This window comes from Pelecanus crispus, chromosome 2, assembly GCF_030463565.1.
Source record: "Pelecanus crispus isolate bPelCri1 chromosome 2, bPelCri1.pri, whole genome shotgun sequence".
Taxonomy (NCBI): domain Eukaryota; kingdom Metazoa; phylum Chordata; class Aves; order Pelecaniformes; family Pelecanidae; genus Pelecanus; species Pelecanus crispus.
Window position 1 is genome coordinate 123,260,865 of NC_134644.1, and position 18,790 is coordinate 123,279,654.

Consider the following 18,790-nt stretch of genomic DNA (forward strand, 5'->3'; position numbering starts at 1 on the left):
CCTTGGAGAGCCTGGTCCTGCCTATGCAGTTGTTGGTCATGCTAGATAGGGCCTGCCTGGTGACATAAGAAAGACTGAACGTGGGCGATGAACTAAAAAATGTAAAGAAATTACTTCAAAATTTCTTTGAGGATTGTACGGTGAGTGTCGGGACTCTAGGAGCCTGTTGAAAAGCTGAGGGTTAAGTGTTGTGTTGTATAATTAAAGGAAACAATTATTTCAACAAAGAATATGGGGGTTTTGAAATCGGACTGTTACAACTAGTATTGAATATTAGTAAACATTCTGAAGTGACTTCTCTTGGTGTAGAGTGGGAAAAAACAAGTGTTAAAGATATGATTACAAACAATTTTCTACTCTTTTATTAATACCTTCCAGATATTTCTCTAATGCATTACAAAAAAATTAACAGAACATTTTGTCAGTTAATTGTCATATTGCTATTTAGATGAGATTTAAGTAATTTTTACATTCCCTTGGTATCTTCCACTTGGGGAGGATGATGATGTTGGGTTTTTTCTTTTTTTTTTCCTCAAGTTAATTTCTAAACTTTGTGATTCATTCATTACTAGCTGAGTCACAGGTGCTTTCTTAGGTCAGGTAGACCTTATATAGTTTGCTCATACAGTAATGTCAGGGCTGTGAGTATGTTTAATGACATTTCTCTAGTGTCACTTACATAGTTTAAAGGTGATTTATAAGATGAGCTTATTTGACCAGCAGTTCAGTATACATCTTTTTGCTGATATATTCTTACGCTGAACTGTTTATTATAGCTGTCCAGTAGAGGTACCCCAGAAAACCTTTCCTAAGGCAAACTTCACCTAATCAAAGTAACTACTGCAGAGTTTGATATGGCAACAGAGATATTCCTTAGGAATTTCAGTAACGAAAAGCACCACTAAAATACGTGATTTTAAAAAAAAAAAAATTGCCACTAATTCTCTGGCAGATAGAACCTGCATTGATTTATTGAAACAATTTTATGCAGTTACATTCCCTTGTCTGCAGAGTAAAGCTCTTTTGGGTTCAGTCTTAGCATCTGTACTTCTAATAATAAAATGGCATTCATCACAGGGAAGGAGATCCATATATTACAGTATGTGTTAGTCTTGCAATTTTTGGATCATACAAGTATTTCTTGTTCATAGTTTGTCTATCTCATTGATGAATTCTTTTATTTTGCTTGAATGCTCAGAATCAACAAGTGATTCTGAAAGTCTTAACTTCCGGGTGTTCAGTCTGAGGTATGTGAAAGCCAGGTGTCCTTCCCCCCCCGCCCTTACTGGTTTTTTTCAGAAAGTATTGATCCTTGTCCCCAAGAATCTCATGTTTCAGTGTTGCGTTAGCAAAAACTAAAACCCCAAAATGGAAGAAACAAGTTGTTGATTACCACTTTCTGCATAAATGAAATAGACCATATAGGTCATCCAATCAGTGAGAAAAATGAATCCCCTATCACTTAGAACAGCTGGAAACAGACCATCACAGTGGAAATAAGTTTGTATTTTCACCCTATTTCTTTCAGAGAGAATGTGAAGCGCTGGCTAGCTGTCTTATGGACACTTTTGGTTAGAGAAGTTGCATTGTCTTCCTGTTTTTGTTATAAGCGTTTCCTAAGTTTAAACTTCCCTTATTCTAAGAACAAGTTTTCATGTGGCTTTCCTGAAGAGTTTTGCAATGTGGGAGTTTGTCCTTTCCTTCGAGAGCGGTGCGTCAGCATACCTCATGGCCTAAAGAACCTTGCTCTTTGATTGTTAGCTGTGCTTCAAGGAAGCTGATTCCCATCACTTCATTGAATACAATTGTTTCTGCTTTGTAATTCAGAGAACATTAGAGCAGCAGTGATCGTTACGTGTCAGGAGCAAAAATTTAGCACTGATGCAGCAATTGAAGTCCTTGAGGTGTTGAGAGTGTTTTCACACTGGGACTGGTAACCAAAGGACACAAATAACCTATCCCACATGTAGAGCAGAGTAGCAGCAGACACATGGAATATATTTTGATCCTCACATTTTTGTCATTGCCTATAATGCATTTGGCTTGTTAACAAAGAAATCGAGAACCTAAATTCTTTAGAAACTGGGCTATAAAACATTTTGTTTCTCTTAGTGGAGAGCAGAGGTCCCCCAGAATCTGAGAAAGAAAACAAGTCCGCCTACTCTTACAAGCAGCTGGTGTGCTTCGTAAGTCACTTGAGCTCTGAGGCCATAAGCCATTGCTCAGAAAAAAAAAAAAAGCAGATATATTAAAAAAAAAAAGGGGGGGGGGAAGTAAAATTATACTTCATGATATTTGTGGAAGTTGCAGGTTCCTGTACTCTAACCTTGGATAGACTGGTATGTCTGATGAAGTTTGAGAGTGCTGAAGTACGTGCCTTTGAAGTATGTTATTCTGAAGCCAGTGTATTGCTCTTGGATGGACTGGAAGTGCTGACATCTTTTGTCTCTGAGCTATGGTAATTTTAGATTGGTATTCCTTTATTAATTAAAAAATGTGAAGAGAACAAAATAGACAACTCCTTGTGATCATTACAACTCTGTCATTCTGATAACTAACAACCATTTAGTTTTTATGTTGCTGACATGAGTTGTCATTCCTTATTTTGGGGTAAGGTTTTACCATGGTTTACAAATACCGGGAAGTTACAGCCTCCAGTATGTGCCTATGCAGAAAAGAGAAAGGTTTGCCTTTTCTGTTAGGTATGTGTCACCATTTTTGCAGGTTTCAGTGGTGAAATGAAGTTAAGCAGAATCAACAAAAGTACCCCTGATGGCAGGAAAGAGGAGAGTGCATTTTTGCACCCTGTTGTCTGAAGTGTGCTGATGGAAGATCTGCTTTATATTTGGCACAGCTTCCTCCCCTGCCAGCTAACGAGGGTGGGATCAACCTTTGTTTTTGTGTTAAGTTGGGGATGCAATCTCCACACTTCTGTTATTATTATACATTATTATAAATACCGATATTCTAAACTCCTACTGCTAAACAATGTAATAATCTTGTTTATCAATGTAAACTATGATGGTTTAATATTTTCCTGCAAGTTAAAGGTTTATAAATAAGGATCTAGAGGAATGTATTGAAAATCAGCTAAATCAGAACGGAGCACCAATGTTCTTCAGTCAGAACTTGACAGTGCAACCTGATGAGAAATCAGATTGTGTTAAATAATGTGTGTGTGAACTAGCAAGGGATCCAGTGAGGGAAAAAGATTACAAAAACCGCTTGCAACAACTTTAACTTTTAAAATAATGTCCTGATAGAATGTATAATATTAAACTGAAGCAGCAGTTTTAACAGTGAGGTTTTGTGGTCAAATATTGTAAATTTGTTTAAGACAATATAAGCTGTATACGTATTCCCTACTTGTGGAAGAATTACAAACTTAGTTATCTGGAAAAAAAAAAAAAAAGAAGAAAAAGATTATAGCATTAATCCATATGTAAAGTACAGTTGCCTGTCATAAAAATATGTCTGTGAAGAATCAAACACTAGCAGAAAAAGGTGGATTGCAACTCCTGTTTAATCTGTTTTGCCACTCTGTTGTCTTTTCTCTTTCTTTGACTGTTTTTGCTTTGCTTTTCTGGAAATAAATCAGGAGTATGGCTGAAACCAGATTAACCATTATGGGACCTCAGTCTCCTACAAGGTAGTATCAGAATGATTTATTTTAATTTGTTGCTCAAACTTAGGTGACTGGACCAAGAGCTGGAGTTTATATCTCATCTCTAATCAGGGTATTTTGTTAGCAAAGTACCTTCTGAAGAACTGCCAGGTGGTTTCTCTGTAAAACAGAGACTTCAAATAATAAATTCAAGACGGTTGAGCAATGGAAAAGAACTGCCATTCTTACAAGCTGCTCTTCAAGAAATGGTGATGAGACAAAACATTTCATCTAAATGTCCTAGCATATATCTGGAAATCTTCCATGCCGAAATATGGAAAGGTCAGTTGTTTTTAAAATCTACTGCCCTTACCTTTTAAAAGTGAAGATAAATTAATTGCACAGTAGCAATTCTGGACTGTTTGTAATTTCTTGATATTGTGAAGTCTGAACACTTTAATAAGCAGGTAATTCAGGGTGGTTCTTTTACTGTTTAGTATGTGTTCTTGTTTAATGCCTGGGGAAGAAGGAAGGGAAGAGAAAGCTGGAACATTTACTTGTGGATCCTTTTGATGTATTAATCTGTGCTATGCATTTATTGTCTAGCATGTCTATTTGAATAAAAAAATCCATAAACCCTTTTTATAGGTTTATCACTGAACAGTTCATATGCTGCCCTGACAACCAGTAGAAAATCAGCAGTTTATTATCTACTTCAGATATTTTTCTAGCTAGACATGTTCTAGACTGGTTTAATCATAGCCACACGCAAAAAAAAATCTGCTAAAAGCTTATGTAATAGATCTTCTATTAAACTTCACTTAAACTGCTGATGCTTCAAAAAAACTTGCCGACTGGTGTAGATTATCTTCTGAATGCGAACAGATTAGTTACATGGCATCATGACTCGTGCAAAATAGGTCTGTGATGTCAGAGGTACGTTCACAAGGTGCATGAGTGCAGCACCCGTAATTTCAGATGCCCTGCTGCACACAGACTTTCCAAGCATGGTGTGGAAGAGTTAGATATCTAAGATTTTGAGAAACCAAGTTAGATCTAAGTTAGCTTCAAGAAGAAACGTTGAAGGAGGGAGATGGAAAGGAATTAGGTAGCTATATACTCCTAGAAAGCACCCTACGATTTAAGCCATTTAGCAAGGTCAGCTATTTCTCATGAAAAACACTGAAGCTCTTGAGTCTCCTCTTGAGACTGAAGAGTATATGGGTAGAGTGCTCAGCTAGGATGAATCCTGTCTTCAGCTTGATTTTTGGAGGCTGTGAAATCTGGCTTCCTTGCTTCCCAAATAAGTTATCTTAACTAATAGACTAAAGGTACTTTGGAGAGTGTATCTTTCACTCTCTTCCACTGACATACTTAATTAATGCAGAATTTCCCTCAGATTTTGAGAAGCTTGCTAAGCATTACCTTCCTCTTAGAGTTGAGGAAACTGAAGCAAAGAGATCAAGTAACAGACTGAAAAGTTACAAGGGAGGGTCCACTTGGACCAGAGGTGGAACCCAGAATTTCCAGGTTCTCAGGGGACTATATGACTGCTAAACTTTATTACACTTAAGCTGATGTCTTAATTCTTGCAGCAATAAATAAAAATGTCAAAAGAAAGCAGGGAATTCAAAGTGATACCATATTTCTTAGCATAATTTTTTTAGATTCTTCTCTGTATCTTAGCTTAAGGTATAGTGTAGCTGTTTATATATATGTGTACTAAAACTATGATAATTTGTTGCGTGCTACAAAAGCAAGGATGTGGTCATCATATCTTGGAAGCCGTTATGTGGGCAACCTCCTTGTTTAATATTCATACTACTCTTCTAATTCAGTTCCTCAGCACTGAAGATTTTGGGTTAAGATACGATGAGAACCTTTCTGTTTATACGTTGTAAAGCAGTTTGAGAGAGAAGAAAAGGGTCCAAAACATTGTACTTGCTTTTGCAAAGAGCTGTTAATTGCACCATTCTAAGGCACGGTAGTTGCAAATTACATCAGTAACGTAACTACCACTGTAGCTTTAATTATTTTAGCATAGATTCTCACTGAAGAAAAAAAATGCGTAAAACTTGAGTAAGGGCCTTGCTATTAAGAGGATCCACTTTTAACTGCAATTGCTACAAACAGTAGCTTTCAGTCTCATGGCTTGTCTATTTGTGTGTTTTTTACAAAATGATATTCTTTCGGAACACAGTTTGGCTCTTTGATTTTTCTGCTTATATAAGATTTTTGCAGCCTTTTGGTCCTCGTGGGGCTTTCAGGAGATTGTAACAAATTCTCTTCTTCTGAGACTGGTGGCTGTGCATTGATTCATCATAGTCTGTAGAGAGCCTGCCAGCTCAAGCTGGCATTTCTAGCCATTCGGGGACAAGTTAGGAATCAAAAGTACATCTGAAAGTTCCCAGTAGAAAAGAATACCTAAGAGCTTGGGTCTTCTCCCCTCTTCTGCAGCTGAAGAGGGGGAGTGTTACTGGGATGGGGAAACCTGTTCCAGGACCCATCCTGACTGAGAGCAAGCAGCCCCATGTCTAAAAGAAGAAAAGCTTTTACGTACTTTCCTCTAGGATGCGTGACTCACTGCAGTTTCTGAGCACCCACTAAGGAAGGTTTGCAGCAGGTATATTGTGTGCATATGAGCTGCCCTAGCTTCAGTGATTCTTACGATGGGATTGCCACTTCGAATGTGCAGGAATGAGCCGTTGCTCCCATGATAAGGTGAGACCAGTCAAAAAGGACTGGTTGCATTAGGTATGAGGAAAGAAAAAGTATAATTGGGACATGGTAACAGTTTATGTAGGATCCATGATTTGGCACTACCTATGACAATTTTCCTGCTGTTACCCGGATTTGAATGCAGGGAAGCAATCACAGAAGGACTGTTACCCTCCTTAGAGGCCCGTGGAAGCCCTGTGATGTTGTTTATTATCAATAAAATGCAGAAGCTGAAATTCTTGGGTTAAGAAGGTGGCTGTTGAGAAGATGAAGTGAAAATAAAATGATTGAATGTCACTTCTGGTACCATATTAGCAACTTGAGCTGCAAATCACTGGAGGCATGGGGAGCACACCAGCAGTGTATTTTGCCATGTTCTTACACTCTTTCTTAGGCTACGGGCAGCTGAGACAGACAGGATACAGACTTGGCTGATCCCTTAAGTTGACCTCATGTTTGTTCACCACTTAATTTTCTTTTCAACCACGTAATAGCTTGGACCTCAAAAAAGTCATGTAGATCAGCTTCAGCATTGCTGGCAGAAGAAAGGTAAGCAGTATTACTTAGTAGTCATTGCCAAAGTGTGTTTTCTACACTTCCAACATTACATGGAAACAAAATAAAGCTTAAAGCAGTAATGGACATGCATGCTGTGAAGATATTTGTATGGATAATAAAGTTTTGCATTTCTTGTACTGCTGCCATTCAAACATTTAGTAAAGGCACTTGGCAAAGGCTAATGAATTTGTTCCCACAACAGAAGCACAGACATGACAGCCAACATTTTTCAAATTTAAGTATCTAAAATTAGACACCAAAGTGTTTTTAGAACACATAATAAAAATGATTGAATTTTTACAACTGTGGAATACTCACAGCTCTCTGCAAGTGGCTTCATTACTCATACAAAATATAAGCACTTGTGAAAGACAGCATTTCTCCCATCAGTGTGGAAAGAAAAGCCTCATCCTATTAAAGCTAATTCACATTCAGGGAGTCGGTATTTCCTGGACAAGCTGGAGAGGTGGGCCTCTGTGAACCTCATGAGGTTCAACAAGGCCAAGTGCAAGGTCCTGCATCTGGGATGGGGCAACCCCCGCTATCAATACAGGCTGGGGGATGAAGAGATTGAGAGCAGCTCTGTGGAGAAGGACTTGAGGGTACTGGTAGATGAAAAGCTGGACATGAGCCGGCAATGTGCGCTCGCAGCCCAGAAAGCCAAGCACATCCTGGGCTGCACCAAAAGAAGCGTGGCCAGAAGGTCGAGGGAGGGGATTCTGCCCCTCTACTCTGCTCTGGTGAGACCTCATCTGGAGTACTGTGTCCAGCTCTGGGGCCCTCAGCACAAGAAGGACATGGACCTGCCGGAGCAGGTCCAGAGGAGGGCCACCAAAATGATCCGAGGGCTGGAGCACCTCTCCTACAAGGCCAGGCTGAGAGAGTTGGGGTTGTTCAGCCTGGAGAAGAGAAGGCTGTGAGGAGACCTTATTGCGGCCTTCCAGTACTTAAAGGGGGCCTATAGGAAGGATGGGGGCAATCTTTTTAGCAAGGCCTGTTGTGACAGGACAAGGAATAATGGATTTAAACTAAAGAAGAATAGATTTAGACTAGACATAAGGAAGAAATTTTTTACAGTGAGGGTGGTGAAGCACTGGAACAGGTTGCCCAGAGATGTGGTAGAGGCCCCATCCCTGGCAACATTGAAGGTCAGGTTGGCTGGGGCTCTGAGCAACCTGATCTGGTTAAAGCTGTCCCTGCTCACTGCAGGGGGGTTGGGCTAGATGAACTCTAAAGGTCCCTTCCAACCCAAAGCATCCTATGATATTTCATTCCTTGGTTCTGGGATGGCAGCAGCCGATGATATGTCACTGAGGCTGCTAAGAGTTTTGAAATGGATTTCAGTGGGAGCTTTGCAACTGATCTCTGAAGGTTGGACTATTACTGGTTAAATGCTCTGGTAACTAATTGTATACATGCTTACTTACAGCATATCCGTTTTCAGCCCTAGGGTCCACGGAAAGAGGAACAACAACAGCAACAACAAAGTTGACCATGCCTTTGGTCACAAAAATATATAACACAATAGAGAGGGACCACAGGCTTGCCGAAATACAATGATGCTAGATAAACAAGGATGAAATTAGAAAGTAGTTTACATTCTCATAAGGAAAGGTACCCAAGATTAAGGAACAATTTCCAGAAGTTGATGTCCATAACGCTAACAAGCAAAACACTTCTGCAAGGGAAGGAACGAGGAAGGGAGGAAAGCAAGAGATATTCTCAGATCAGCCCTCCTGACCTCCACAGATAAGGATCGGCTTGCATAAAGAAGAACTTGTATTTTAAAATAGGAGCTTGGAAAAACTACATATTTCTTCCTGGTAACTTCTAGGGGTATACATGGTTTCAGATGCATTGGTATTTATTAAAATTACAAAATCTTAGAAAAACTAGATTTATCTAGCATCAGAACATTTTAATTTTTGCTCTCCTGGGTCAATTTTTTTGGATGTTTATTGGATTTTTGGCCCATCTTGTTTATGGTCCTTATGAATCTCAACCTTTAGAATAACTCTGCCAGATGCAAATTTCTTCCCAGACTGAACTGACCTGGATACGCAACATGCAGAACAGCACAGCCGAAGCTCCACATACGGCTGGAACGTGTAATGAGACTTTGTCCACATCATCACCGAGCTCCGAGTTTCCACCGGGCATGTTGGTGCTGCTGGCTTTCCTCATGGTGTTGCTAGCTCTGGTCACCGTCCTTGGAAATGCCCTGGTGATCCTTGCTTTCATCATGGACAGGAACCTCAGGCATCGGAGTAACTATTACTTTCTCAATCTTGCTATTTCTGACTTTGCAGTAGGTAAGTCATAACTGTGGAGGCATGTACTACGTGTTTCTTAGGAATCTTAGGAGAAGCAAGGGGGCTTCTTTTGCTGGGTGGTTTCTTCTAAGAGAACTATTTCCCAGCTGTGTGTCTAGTGGAAGGGTAAGGAATGGTGGAAGCTGCATTAAGTGTTTTAGCAGGCTACTGTTTTTCAGGAATACGTTATCGTAAGAAGTGGATCCTTTGCCACGTAAACAGGTAATGTTTAATGTTATTGCTTCAGGAAAAAGTACTGTGGTGAGTCGTAGAATAACAAAGAATGGGAGTTGTTTGTGAAGAGTCTTGACTAAAGTCTGGATGGTCAAATTGAATACAGCATATATTATCTGGCAGATCTTGCATACATGGTTGATATGTTCTATTTCAATCTACTCTCATACAATACAGATAATCACCTGACATTTGCAACTAAATAGTGATGCATAGTATTTTTAAGCATCTTGCTATACATGCTCTATCTAGAGTCATGCGTTAGGAATATGTGTTTATATAGGTAAATAAAAATAGTATCAAACATTTTCTAAGAAGTTTGATGTTATACACATGTATTTATACATAGGGATGCTTTTTTTTTTTGAAAGTTGTACTGAAAAAAGTGCAATTAAAACACTAGTGTGATGTGCGACTGGAGATTGATGTATTGCAATATTCTGTGAAGTGTTGAGTGTCTCTGGTAAAAGTCTTGGTTAAATTATTGAGTAGGCAGAAGGGTGGTTTTAAACAGATGTGGCTATTTCATGAAATCTCTATTCTGACTCATCACATCACAACATGATCTTTTGAAACTGTTTTTATTCTACTAGTTCTACCTACACATTTAAAAAGGATACTGAAGGAACTGAAGAAACTGTCTTTGTTCTTAAAATTCATTGCCAGTGTCAGAAACTCTGTTACAGGGCACAGCTCTAATAGTCTGGTCCTTGTGATGTCCAGATCTCTTTGTATAATGTTTTGATCCCTTCCCCCATACAGATGATGTGTTCTTCCAGCTTATAACTGCCTTGTTGTGCCACAGAGCTCTTGCTGTGTGCTGTCTGGCTACTGTACACACAGAAAAACCCATGGCGGTGACAGAAAACCAGTGGTCAGAGTGGTGTTCTGTTATCTTGCTCACAGTCTAGAACCATATTGAACAAATATTGGCGTTTAGCTGAGAAGTGCAAAGTAAATAATGTCCTCTATCAAAGAAGGAAGTAGAGCTTACTTGGCATTACCTAACTTCCATAAATTTTTGTTTCATGATATTATGTTTACCTGAATGTCTAGTTTTTCATTCTACATTTGGTCAAAAGTTTTGCATACTTTGAAGTTAAACTGATTTATAATTCTGTAGCTACATTATTTAGGTTCAGGATTGTTGTGGTTTAACCTCAGTTGGCAACTAAGCACCACGCAGCCACTCGCTCACCCTCCCCGCTCTGGTGGGATGGGGGAGAGAATCAGAAGGGTGAAAGTAAGAAAACTCATGGGTTGAGATAAAGACAGTTTAATAATTGAAATATAATAATAATAATAATAAAAATAAAATAATAGTAGTAATAATAATAACTTTTAAAAATGGTGAAAAGGAAAACAACAAGAAGAGGAGCAAAACCCAGGCAAAACAAGTGATGCAACTGCTCACTGACTGACGCCCAGCCAGTCCCCAAGTAGCGATTGCTGCCCTCCGGCCAACTCGCCCCAGTTTATATGCTGAGCATGATGTCATATGGTATGGAATACCCCTGTGGCCAGTTGGATCAACTGTCCTGGCTGTGCCCCCTCCCAGTTCCTTGTGCACCTGGCAGAGCATGGGAAGCTGAAAAGTCCTTGACTAGTGTCAGTGCTACTTAGCAACAACTAAAAAGTCAATGTGTTATCAGCATTATTCTCATACTAAATGCAAAACACAGTGCTATGCCAACTACTAGGAAGAAAATTAACTCTATCCCAGCTGAAACCAGGATGGTTATACTTCGTTTATCCTTAATTTCTACTTCATCCTAATTGCTAAAAGCACACACTTCCATGCTTACAGAACCCTTTGCTTATTCTTTTGATATATTCAGTCTGTCTGATTTTGACCTTCAACAACTTTTGCTTTATCTCTGTATATCTGGATTTGAACAGCGATCCCGTGATTCTTAGTAGAGGGAGACTAACAGGAATTGTAAGATTTTTAGGGAAATGGAAACTCTCAGGATACTCTTTGGTACCTGTTGCAGGAGTACATACTATCATGAACTAAATCTAAAGTTGAAATAATACCCTTCCTCCCTGCCCCATGAATGTCGAAATGTATAATATAACCTTTTGCTGGAAGGAGCAAGTGTTAGGGGCTCTGTAGATGCAGTGATTCTGTTTCATTGCAGCATCGATGCTGTTCACTGCATTTCTGCATCACAGCAAACTACATCGTTAGCTCTTCAGCCTCGCAGGGCTGTGTTGTGACCATGTGTAGTGTAATCACCTAGAAATCCATTAAAATGAGATCATATTGGCACTTTCACAGCATTTGGATTTAACAGCTTAAATTTAGATAGCCATAGGTGCACGTCACTCATGTATGTTCCCACTGCTTGGTGTGTTCCCATAGATAATACCCTATCAGCCTACCACTGAAAAGTGGTTATGATCAAGAATTATGATGAGAAGAAATGTTAGACTGGATGTACTTAATTAACTGTGCAGTTTTTGTCAACCTTCTGATTAGATAGTTTTAAAGATTAGTCTGAAATTCATATTGTATTTCTATAAAAGTTACTTCTGGAACACTTTTGGGCACCATATCATAGAATCATAGAATCATTTAGGTTGGAAAAGACCTTCAATATCATCCAGTCCACCCATTAACCATTAACCTAACATTACCAAGTCATGCTTCTCAGAGGATAGAAACATGGCAATTAGATTGTTTATTGTAGAAAACACTTAGTAAATTACATTGAGGGGAGGAAGGGGAAGATTGTTTGTTTGTTTGTATTAATTTCAGTTTGTTTTAATTTCAGTAGCTAAATACAGAATAGTGTTTACTTCAGCAGGTAAAAAAGTCTGCTGCTCCTTCCTTTAGCAGGTGATATAAACAGGAGAAGTAATAATGAGACACAATAAACATGATACACCTTTGAGAAAAGTGTTCATTATAAGAATGTTACTGGTGCCTAGTTTGTGGTCAAATGTTCATTGGGTGCACAAGAATACAAAGCCTTCCACATGGCAATTCCAGTATTGTGCTTTTATCAGATACCACAGAAATGTTTCTTTGCTTTCATGTGCACTGCCTGCAGTGCTGACTGACATATGCATTTGGTTTATTTCCACAGGTGTGTTCTGTATGCCTTTGTACATCCCTTATGCCCTGACAGGGACGTGGCACTTGGGAAGAGGCCTGTGCAAGCTCTGGCTAGTTGCGGACTATCTCCTGTGCACAACTTCAGTGTTCAGCATCGTCCTTATCAGCTACGACCGTTTCCTGTCAGTTACAAAAGCTGTAAGAAGAACATTTCTAATTATTTCTTTATATATTTCGAGATGTCTATAAAACTCAGGGTGTTCACAATAACACTAGAGGCTAAATAGTCCTTCATTATTGTACCATTTTTTTCTGCAGAAACTTTGATGCTTCAGTGTTGCGCTGGGACTTAGAGATAGGACAATGCCTTGCCTATGATTTCAATGTTTCCCTCCTGCCACCTGGATCATAAACTATTTAATTACACTCCAGAGGAGGTGGGAAGCTCAAGGTAGAAAAGGAGCAGCAGGAGTGTGGAGAACTCGGGCTTTGGTCATTAGAAGAGTGGTAATGAAACTAGGTTGAGTCAGGGATGTGTTTAGACTTGGGATAAAGTTTAAAAGGAGAAGGAGGGTATGGAGAGAGATGTGGGATGGACTGACTGAAGATCAAATTAGGATCTGCATTACTGCAGGGGGTGATTGACATGTGCTGCCAACAAGCAGTTGGGTGCAAATTAATCCCTAGAAGCAAAAAGAAGAATGAATCAAAATATGCAGAGAGGTAAGAGGTGTTTCTTGAGTATTATCATTCTTCTACTTCAGAAGATACCTGCGGAATCCAGTGGTAATTATCATTCACCATTTCTAAGCTCTACCTGGTGTTTGGTCCAGACAGAAGATGATCAACATCCTTTGCTTTTGATGAGTCTGCTAGCTTGAGTGACATGGGCTGTGTTAGATTGGGAGGTTCTCGTTTGGGAAGTGCTGATACAATGCCTAATCTCTTTCTCTTCTTCCCCAGTGTTGTGGTTTTGGGGTTGGTTGTTGCTGCTTTTTTTTAGAAACTGAACAATGAAGTATGAAACCCCCTGTATTTAAGAAATAGTAATATTGAAAAATACTAATGAAGTAGCAGATCTCAGAATGTGAGAAATGTAAATTAAAAAGGCCTCTGCAACCCAACTGAGTGTTGATGGTCTTCATTTATGTGATCGCATTCTGTTTTTCTCCTCTAGGTCATTAGGATAGCGTGAGTCCAGGAGTGTGTTACATAGGGCTGATATCCAAAAGAAAAAGATATCATGCTTCCTCATGGACTTGGGATCCACCTCTGCCTCTGCTGCAATCCTAGCTTGTTGCCAGGGGTCAGTCATTTCAGACTTAGCCTTTTGTGAAGCTGTGCTGAGCTTCCTGTTTTCTGCTTACTAAATTGAGATTCTTGTGGTCTTGCAAAGGGCTGCAAATTGATTATTGGGAACTGGAGCCGTGCTCTGAGCTGATATGTTACTTTAAGATGTAAAGGAGCGTGAATCTTCAGGCTACAGATATTTAAATCAGAGAATCTAAAATAATGTGTGTAACACTGCATCACTACTCTGTTACTCACTGGTAAAATAGGGACAATACCCCTCATGTCATATGTGGTTGTGAAGATACAATTCATTAATATTTGTCTAGCATGCAGGTGCTATGTTAATGAACAGCATAGGAAGCTGATGAGGAAGGTAGTAGTTCTGGGTCCAGGTGAAGCCTGGGATGACAAATGTTGAACAGTAATGGAGGAAATACAATTGTCCAGCTTCTCATTAACTGACCGTCTTGTGCTCTGAAAGATAGAGGGGACCAAGAGCTAGAAGTATGTATTGTACATACTGGCTGGGCTATTACAAGGGAGGTTTTAACTCTTGTATTTCCTAACTTTGGGTGACATGATTTTAATTCTTAATATTTTTTTCAAAGATAGGTATTTATGGCTAAAGAGGAAAATAAATCAGTGCAGTCTGGATAGACATAAAAATATCAAGATTGGCAGTAATGCAGTGAGCTGTTTACAAGGTAAAGTGAGTGTTAAACCAGAATGTTTCAATAAAGTAAGGGATGTTAAAGCATATGCGTGGGATAGATTTTTCTGCTATGTCAAGAGGAAGTAGTATTAAAAATTACGTTGTCTAGTGTTTGCAGTCTCACATGGCAACGTGTCGACTATAGAAGGCTTCTACTTTTGCCTGTGCAGCAAGGAAGTCCCACAGCTGCTTTCACTCTCCTCTGAGCCGAGGCATTTCATGAATCATAAACTGATTCCTTATTGCTACCTTACTGTGGTGGTGATGAAAACAAGCCATGTCCTTTCACACCTGGAAGCCAAACAGTAGTTTAACCATCATAATTTCTGCTCCTCTCCAATCCCAAGTATTAAAATCAATCACAGAGCTACAGTATTCGATGAGCAAGACTAACAGAGTTTTTCAGGACCTTACATAAGTGAAGATGTTCTAGGTGTCTGGTGAATTACAGAACGCATATTATATTTGCCATGCTTGCTTATGTTTTTTTGAGACAGTCGTTCCAAAATGTTATCTGAGTACATGACATGTCCTTTTCCTTCACAGGTATCTTACAGAGCCCAGCAGGGAATAACGTCCAACCCTGTCGTCAAGATGGTGGCCATCTGGGTCTTTGCTTTACTCCTCTACGGCCCAGCAATCCTCTTCTGGGAGCACGTGGCTGGATGCAGCGTGGTAGCAGCGGGTCAGTGCTACGCCGAGTTCTTCAGCAACTGGTACTTCCTCCTGTGTGCATCCACCTTGGAGTTCTTTGTGCCGCTGCTCTCGGTGACCTACTTCAATGTGCACATCTTCCACAACATCCAGAAGCACCAGCGGCATGGCAGCACGCAGGACTGTGAGCCTCCAAGGAGAAGCAGCCTGTCCTGGATGTTTTGCCTCTTGCCAAGGCCGGGATCATCTTCTCCTCCATTGGAAGCAGAGGACAGCGTTTCATCATTAATGAGGTCATGGAGACCAGCAGCGACGCCTAACTGTCCATCTCCAACACAAACCAGCTCCATGGCCCTCAAAAAGGACTTTTCTGTTTCTTTCCGTTCAAGGACTGGGTCAAAATTGCAGCGGGACAAGAGAAGAGCGAAGTCACTTGCCATAATTGTGTGTGTCTTTGGCATTTGCTGGGCCCCATATACTTTACTAATGATTATTCGTGGAGCCTGCCAAGGAAAGTGCATCCATTACTCCTTGTATGAAATAACCTTTTGGCTTTTGTGGCTCAATTCCTCTCTGAATCCATTTCTCTACCCTCTCTGTCATGTTAAGTTTCGAATGGCTTTCATGAAAATATTATGTCCCAAAAAGTTTGCAACATTGAGATCACGTAACACATCTTCTTTTTAGAGAGTTAAAATAAATGATAAGAGGTTCCTCTCTTATTTAGTGCTATTTTTTCATATGTATCTTCTACCGAAATAGAGAAAAAATTTTGGTTACTAATGGCATTTGTTAAGAGTGCAGCAGAGGCATGTATTTACCCTGATTTTGCTAGGTTTTGGGATTTTCTTCTTGTTTTTGCTAATATAGAACCAAGTTAAACACCATCTAGTGCAATGAAAAGAATAACAAGTTTTGCTCAATGTCCTTCCTGGTTTGTGGGTTTGAGGTACTTTTTTTTTCTTTCTTTTATATAGAGCTGGTACTATGAAAGAACTCTTCTATAGGTATCTCCATAAAGGTTCATTGGAGGGAGATACCTGTTTATGTATGTTTAAGTATGAATTAAAATTTATGTCCTATTTGTGAACCTAAAGCTATCAGTGAAGAAGCAGTTCTGCTACATTTTTGACAGGTTGTATAAATACTCACAGGAGCAGTATAATTTAATTTTAAAAACTATTTTGAAGACAAGATAGTGCCCTGTAGTTGTTGTAATTCCCACAGTGAGCAATATGCAAGTGAATGGACTGTCTAATCCAGCGTATCTGTCCTTTTCTAATTTTAATATAGTCCATACCTGGTGTGGCAGGACACAGTACATGTAAGTTACTAATTCTGGATGTTTTTCAGAGAATGAAAGTTTCTGTGGTAGTGGAATTTTGAGATTGGTTATCAAAATTGTCACACGCATAAATGGTTTTTACTGTTTTCAGCAGTACTGTCTTTTCTCCTGACAGTGGCTGCCTCTTTGGTCATGCTTAAACGATATTTAGTGCCAGATTTGTGCACTATTTGATTACCTAATTGATATGCCAGGCTTGGGCACATGATCACATCACCTACTGAATTAGCAGAGCAAGCAATACAAAGTTCATGCTGGATTTATGATTTGGGCTGGCTGTGCGAGAACAGACAATACCCTCTCAGGTGTAAAGCTTTGCAAGTGCAAAGAAATTCCATCAAAACATCCAGAACAAATTTGAACTGACAGTGATTTTTATACTAGATTGGTTCTTTGTGTCTTGTTACTGTGACATTATATAGATTTTCTCTGCCACTGAACCATTATCAAGCTGGATTTTTTCTATCACTTAACAAGGGCCATATTCACTACTTGAGAATGGGATTCCTGAGGTCTATCTGAAAGCTGACACAGAGGTGTCTTAAGCAGCTATTAATAAACAATACAGAGGAACGTGCAATGCTGAAAGGAGTGGGTGAAGCCAATGGAGCTTGATTATAACCCATGCCATGTACCAAACTTTCTTGCCTTGTGTTGGGCGTTGAAACTCACCCAGAAAGCGTGCAAATGTGAGTCACTGGTTAAATTGTTTTCTCTCTTTTTATATGATTTTCTTTCCTCTCTGTATTATATATAAAAATGTATAAAATATGGAAAGAGAAATCTGATTCACAGAACAAGGAAGAGCAATAGTAAATTTAAATAGTATCTTTTGAATCTAATTTGAAATTGGCTGTAGAAGTGTTGCAAAAGCAGAGTACTCCCTTGCAAGCATAATCCAAATAAGCGTAAGCAGCTTAATCATAGCACAAAAGTTGATGGCTTTGAGGAGCTAAAATGCCATTCTGTTCAGAGGTCTGGCACTGAAGACTTCTTTTGCCAGTTTTCATGCTGGTGGAAGATTGTCTTTCACCACTCATTCTCGTTACGTGCTGTTGCCTCACATGGATAGTGTTATGGATTGTGAGCCCGATTGCTAAGAGAGATACAACTTCAGGAGGCCATTGTTTCAGAAGAACTGTTTGCTCTGTCATGAGCTAACGTGCTGGCATAGATTTTGTGGGGTTTGTTTCTCTGTGAGGCTTAAAAACCCAAACACATGCATTTAAAACATTTATAGAATAGCTGGTGTAGTAAATAAATATCTTTTAAACAGAGAAGCTGTAGGTAGGCCCAAAATGGGAAAGTATTGGAGCTGTCCACTTTTCTATCCCTATCCTTTTAATATAAAAATTCAGTTTGCATTTTGTAGTTAAAAGAATGTGTTGTTTACTTTGGAAAAATTGCCTACAAAATTATGGACTAGGTAAACTGTATCCACATTTTGCAGTACTGGAAAACTAGAGTTTGTCAGGGAGCACAGTGTGCAGCAAATTTGAAACCACATAGAGTAGTGAAGCTACTAGAGATCAATGTTTTTTGATGGTCTATATTACACATACAGTGTTCAAACTGTTTTGCCACACCACACCTGTATATTTGAAGAATTTGTTGTATTTTTCTAATTGTTGAAAATTCTGGTCAGTGCTCCCAGGCTAAGTCAAGCACTTAGTTGCTGTGCTGACAGCATTAAAGCTGTCTTGGTCAAGGTGGCATCCTAAGTCTTCTCCCTATGAGACATTTCGCAGGGCTATGGTAAGATACTTACTCAGCATTTGTTCTTGGGTGTACCTTTCATGCACTGACACAAATGGACTTTGCTTGCCAAAGTGATTTCTAAGTCAAGTCTCTCTCTCCACTCATTCATGCATTTCACTATTTCATGTCCTTGAATTTTCTTCTGTCTTTGCAGATGTCCAATAGGTCTTGTAAATACATGGTGACAGTAGGCATATGAGTCTGTGAGGTTCACTCAAACCACAACAATGTTTGTCTAACTTGACCCTCTCAGGTCTTTAAAAAACCCCAACAAACCCAAATAAAACATACATGTTGGAAGAAATTGTGTTATCGTTTGTTTGTTTGTTTATTTCTGGCATGAGTATTTAACCCTAATGATTCTCCTAATGTCCCTCTCCTTTATGTTAGGCTACAGTTCTCCTCCACAGGAAGGAAGGAAGGAGAGACCACATAGATTTCTCCCTCAGCCTCATGAAGGTCTATGATTAAAACTTCAACATTTGATTTATTCCCTAATTTTTAAAAGCAAATGCCTACTCTCCCCTTGTCCACTAATCTA

The 18,790-nt window shown here is 39.4% G+C and overlaps 1 protein-coding gene across 1 annotated transcript; it reads left to right on the forward strand.

Annotated features, from left to right (window-relative positions):
* Positions 1-8,903: 8,903 nt before the first annotated feature.
* LOC104025067 (histamine H3 receptor) lies at positions 8,904-15,833 on the forward strand. Its single transcript, XM_075705533.1, has 3 exons — positions 8,904-9,192; positions 12,519-12,685; positions 15,039-15,833. The coding sequence occupies exons 1-3, from the start codon at positions 8,904-8,906 to the stop codon at positions 15,831-15,833; spliced, it is 1,251 nt and encodes a 416-aa protein (XP_075561648.1).
* The last annotated feature ends 2,957 nt before the right edge of the window (positions 15,834-18,790 follow it).

Coding starts and splice junctions, on each gene's coding strand:
- LOC104025067 (XM_075705533.1), top strand. CDS start 8,904: ATGCAAATTTCTTCCCAGACTGAACTGACCTGGATACGCAACATGCAG. Junction 9,193..12,518: donor TATTTCTGACTTTGCAGTAG/GTAAGTCATAAC, acceptor TTATTTCCACAG/GTGTGTTCTGTATGCCTTTG. Junction 12,686..15,038: donor TCCTGTCAGTTACAAAAGCT/GTAAGAAGAACA, acceptor TTTCCTTCACAG/GTATCTTACAGAGCCCAGCA.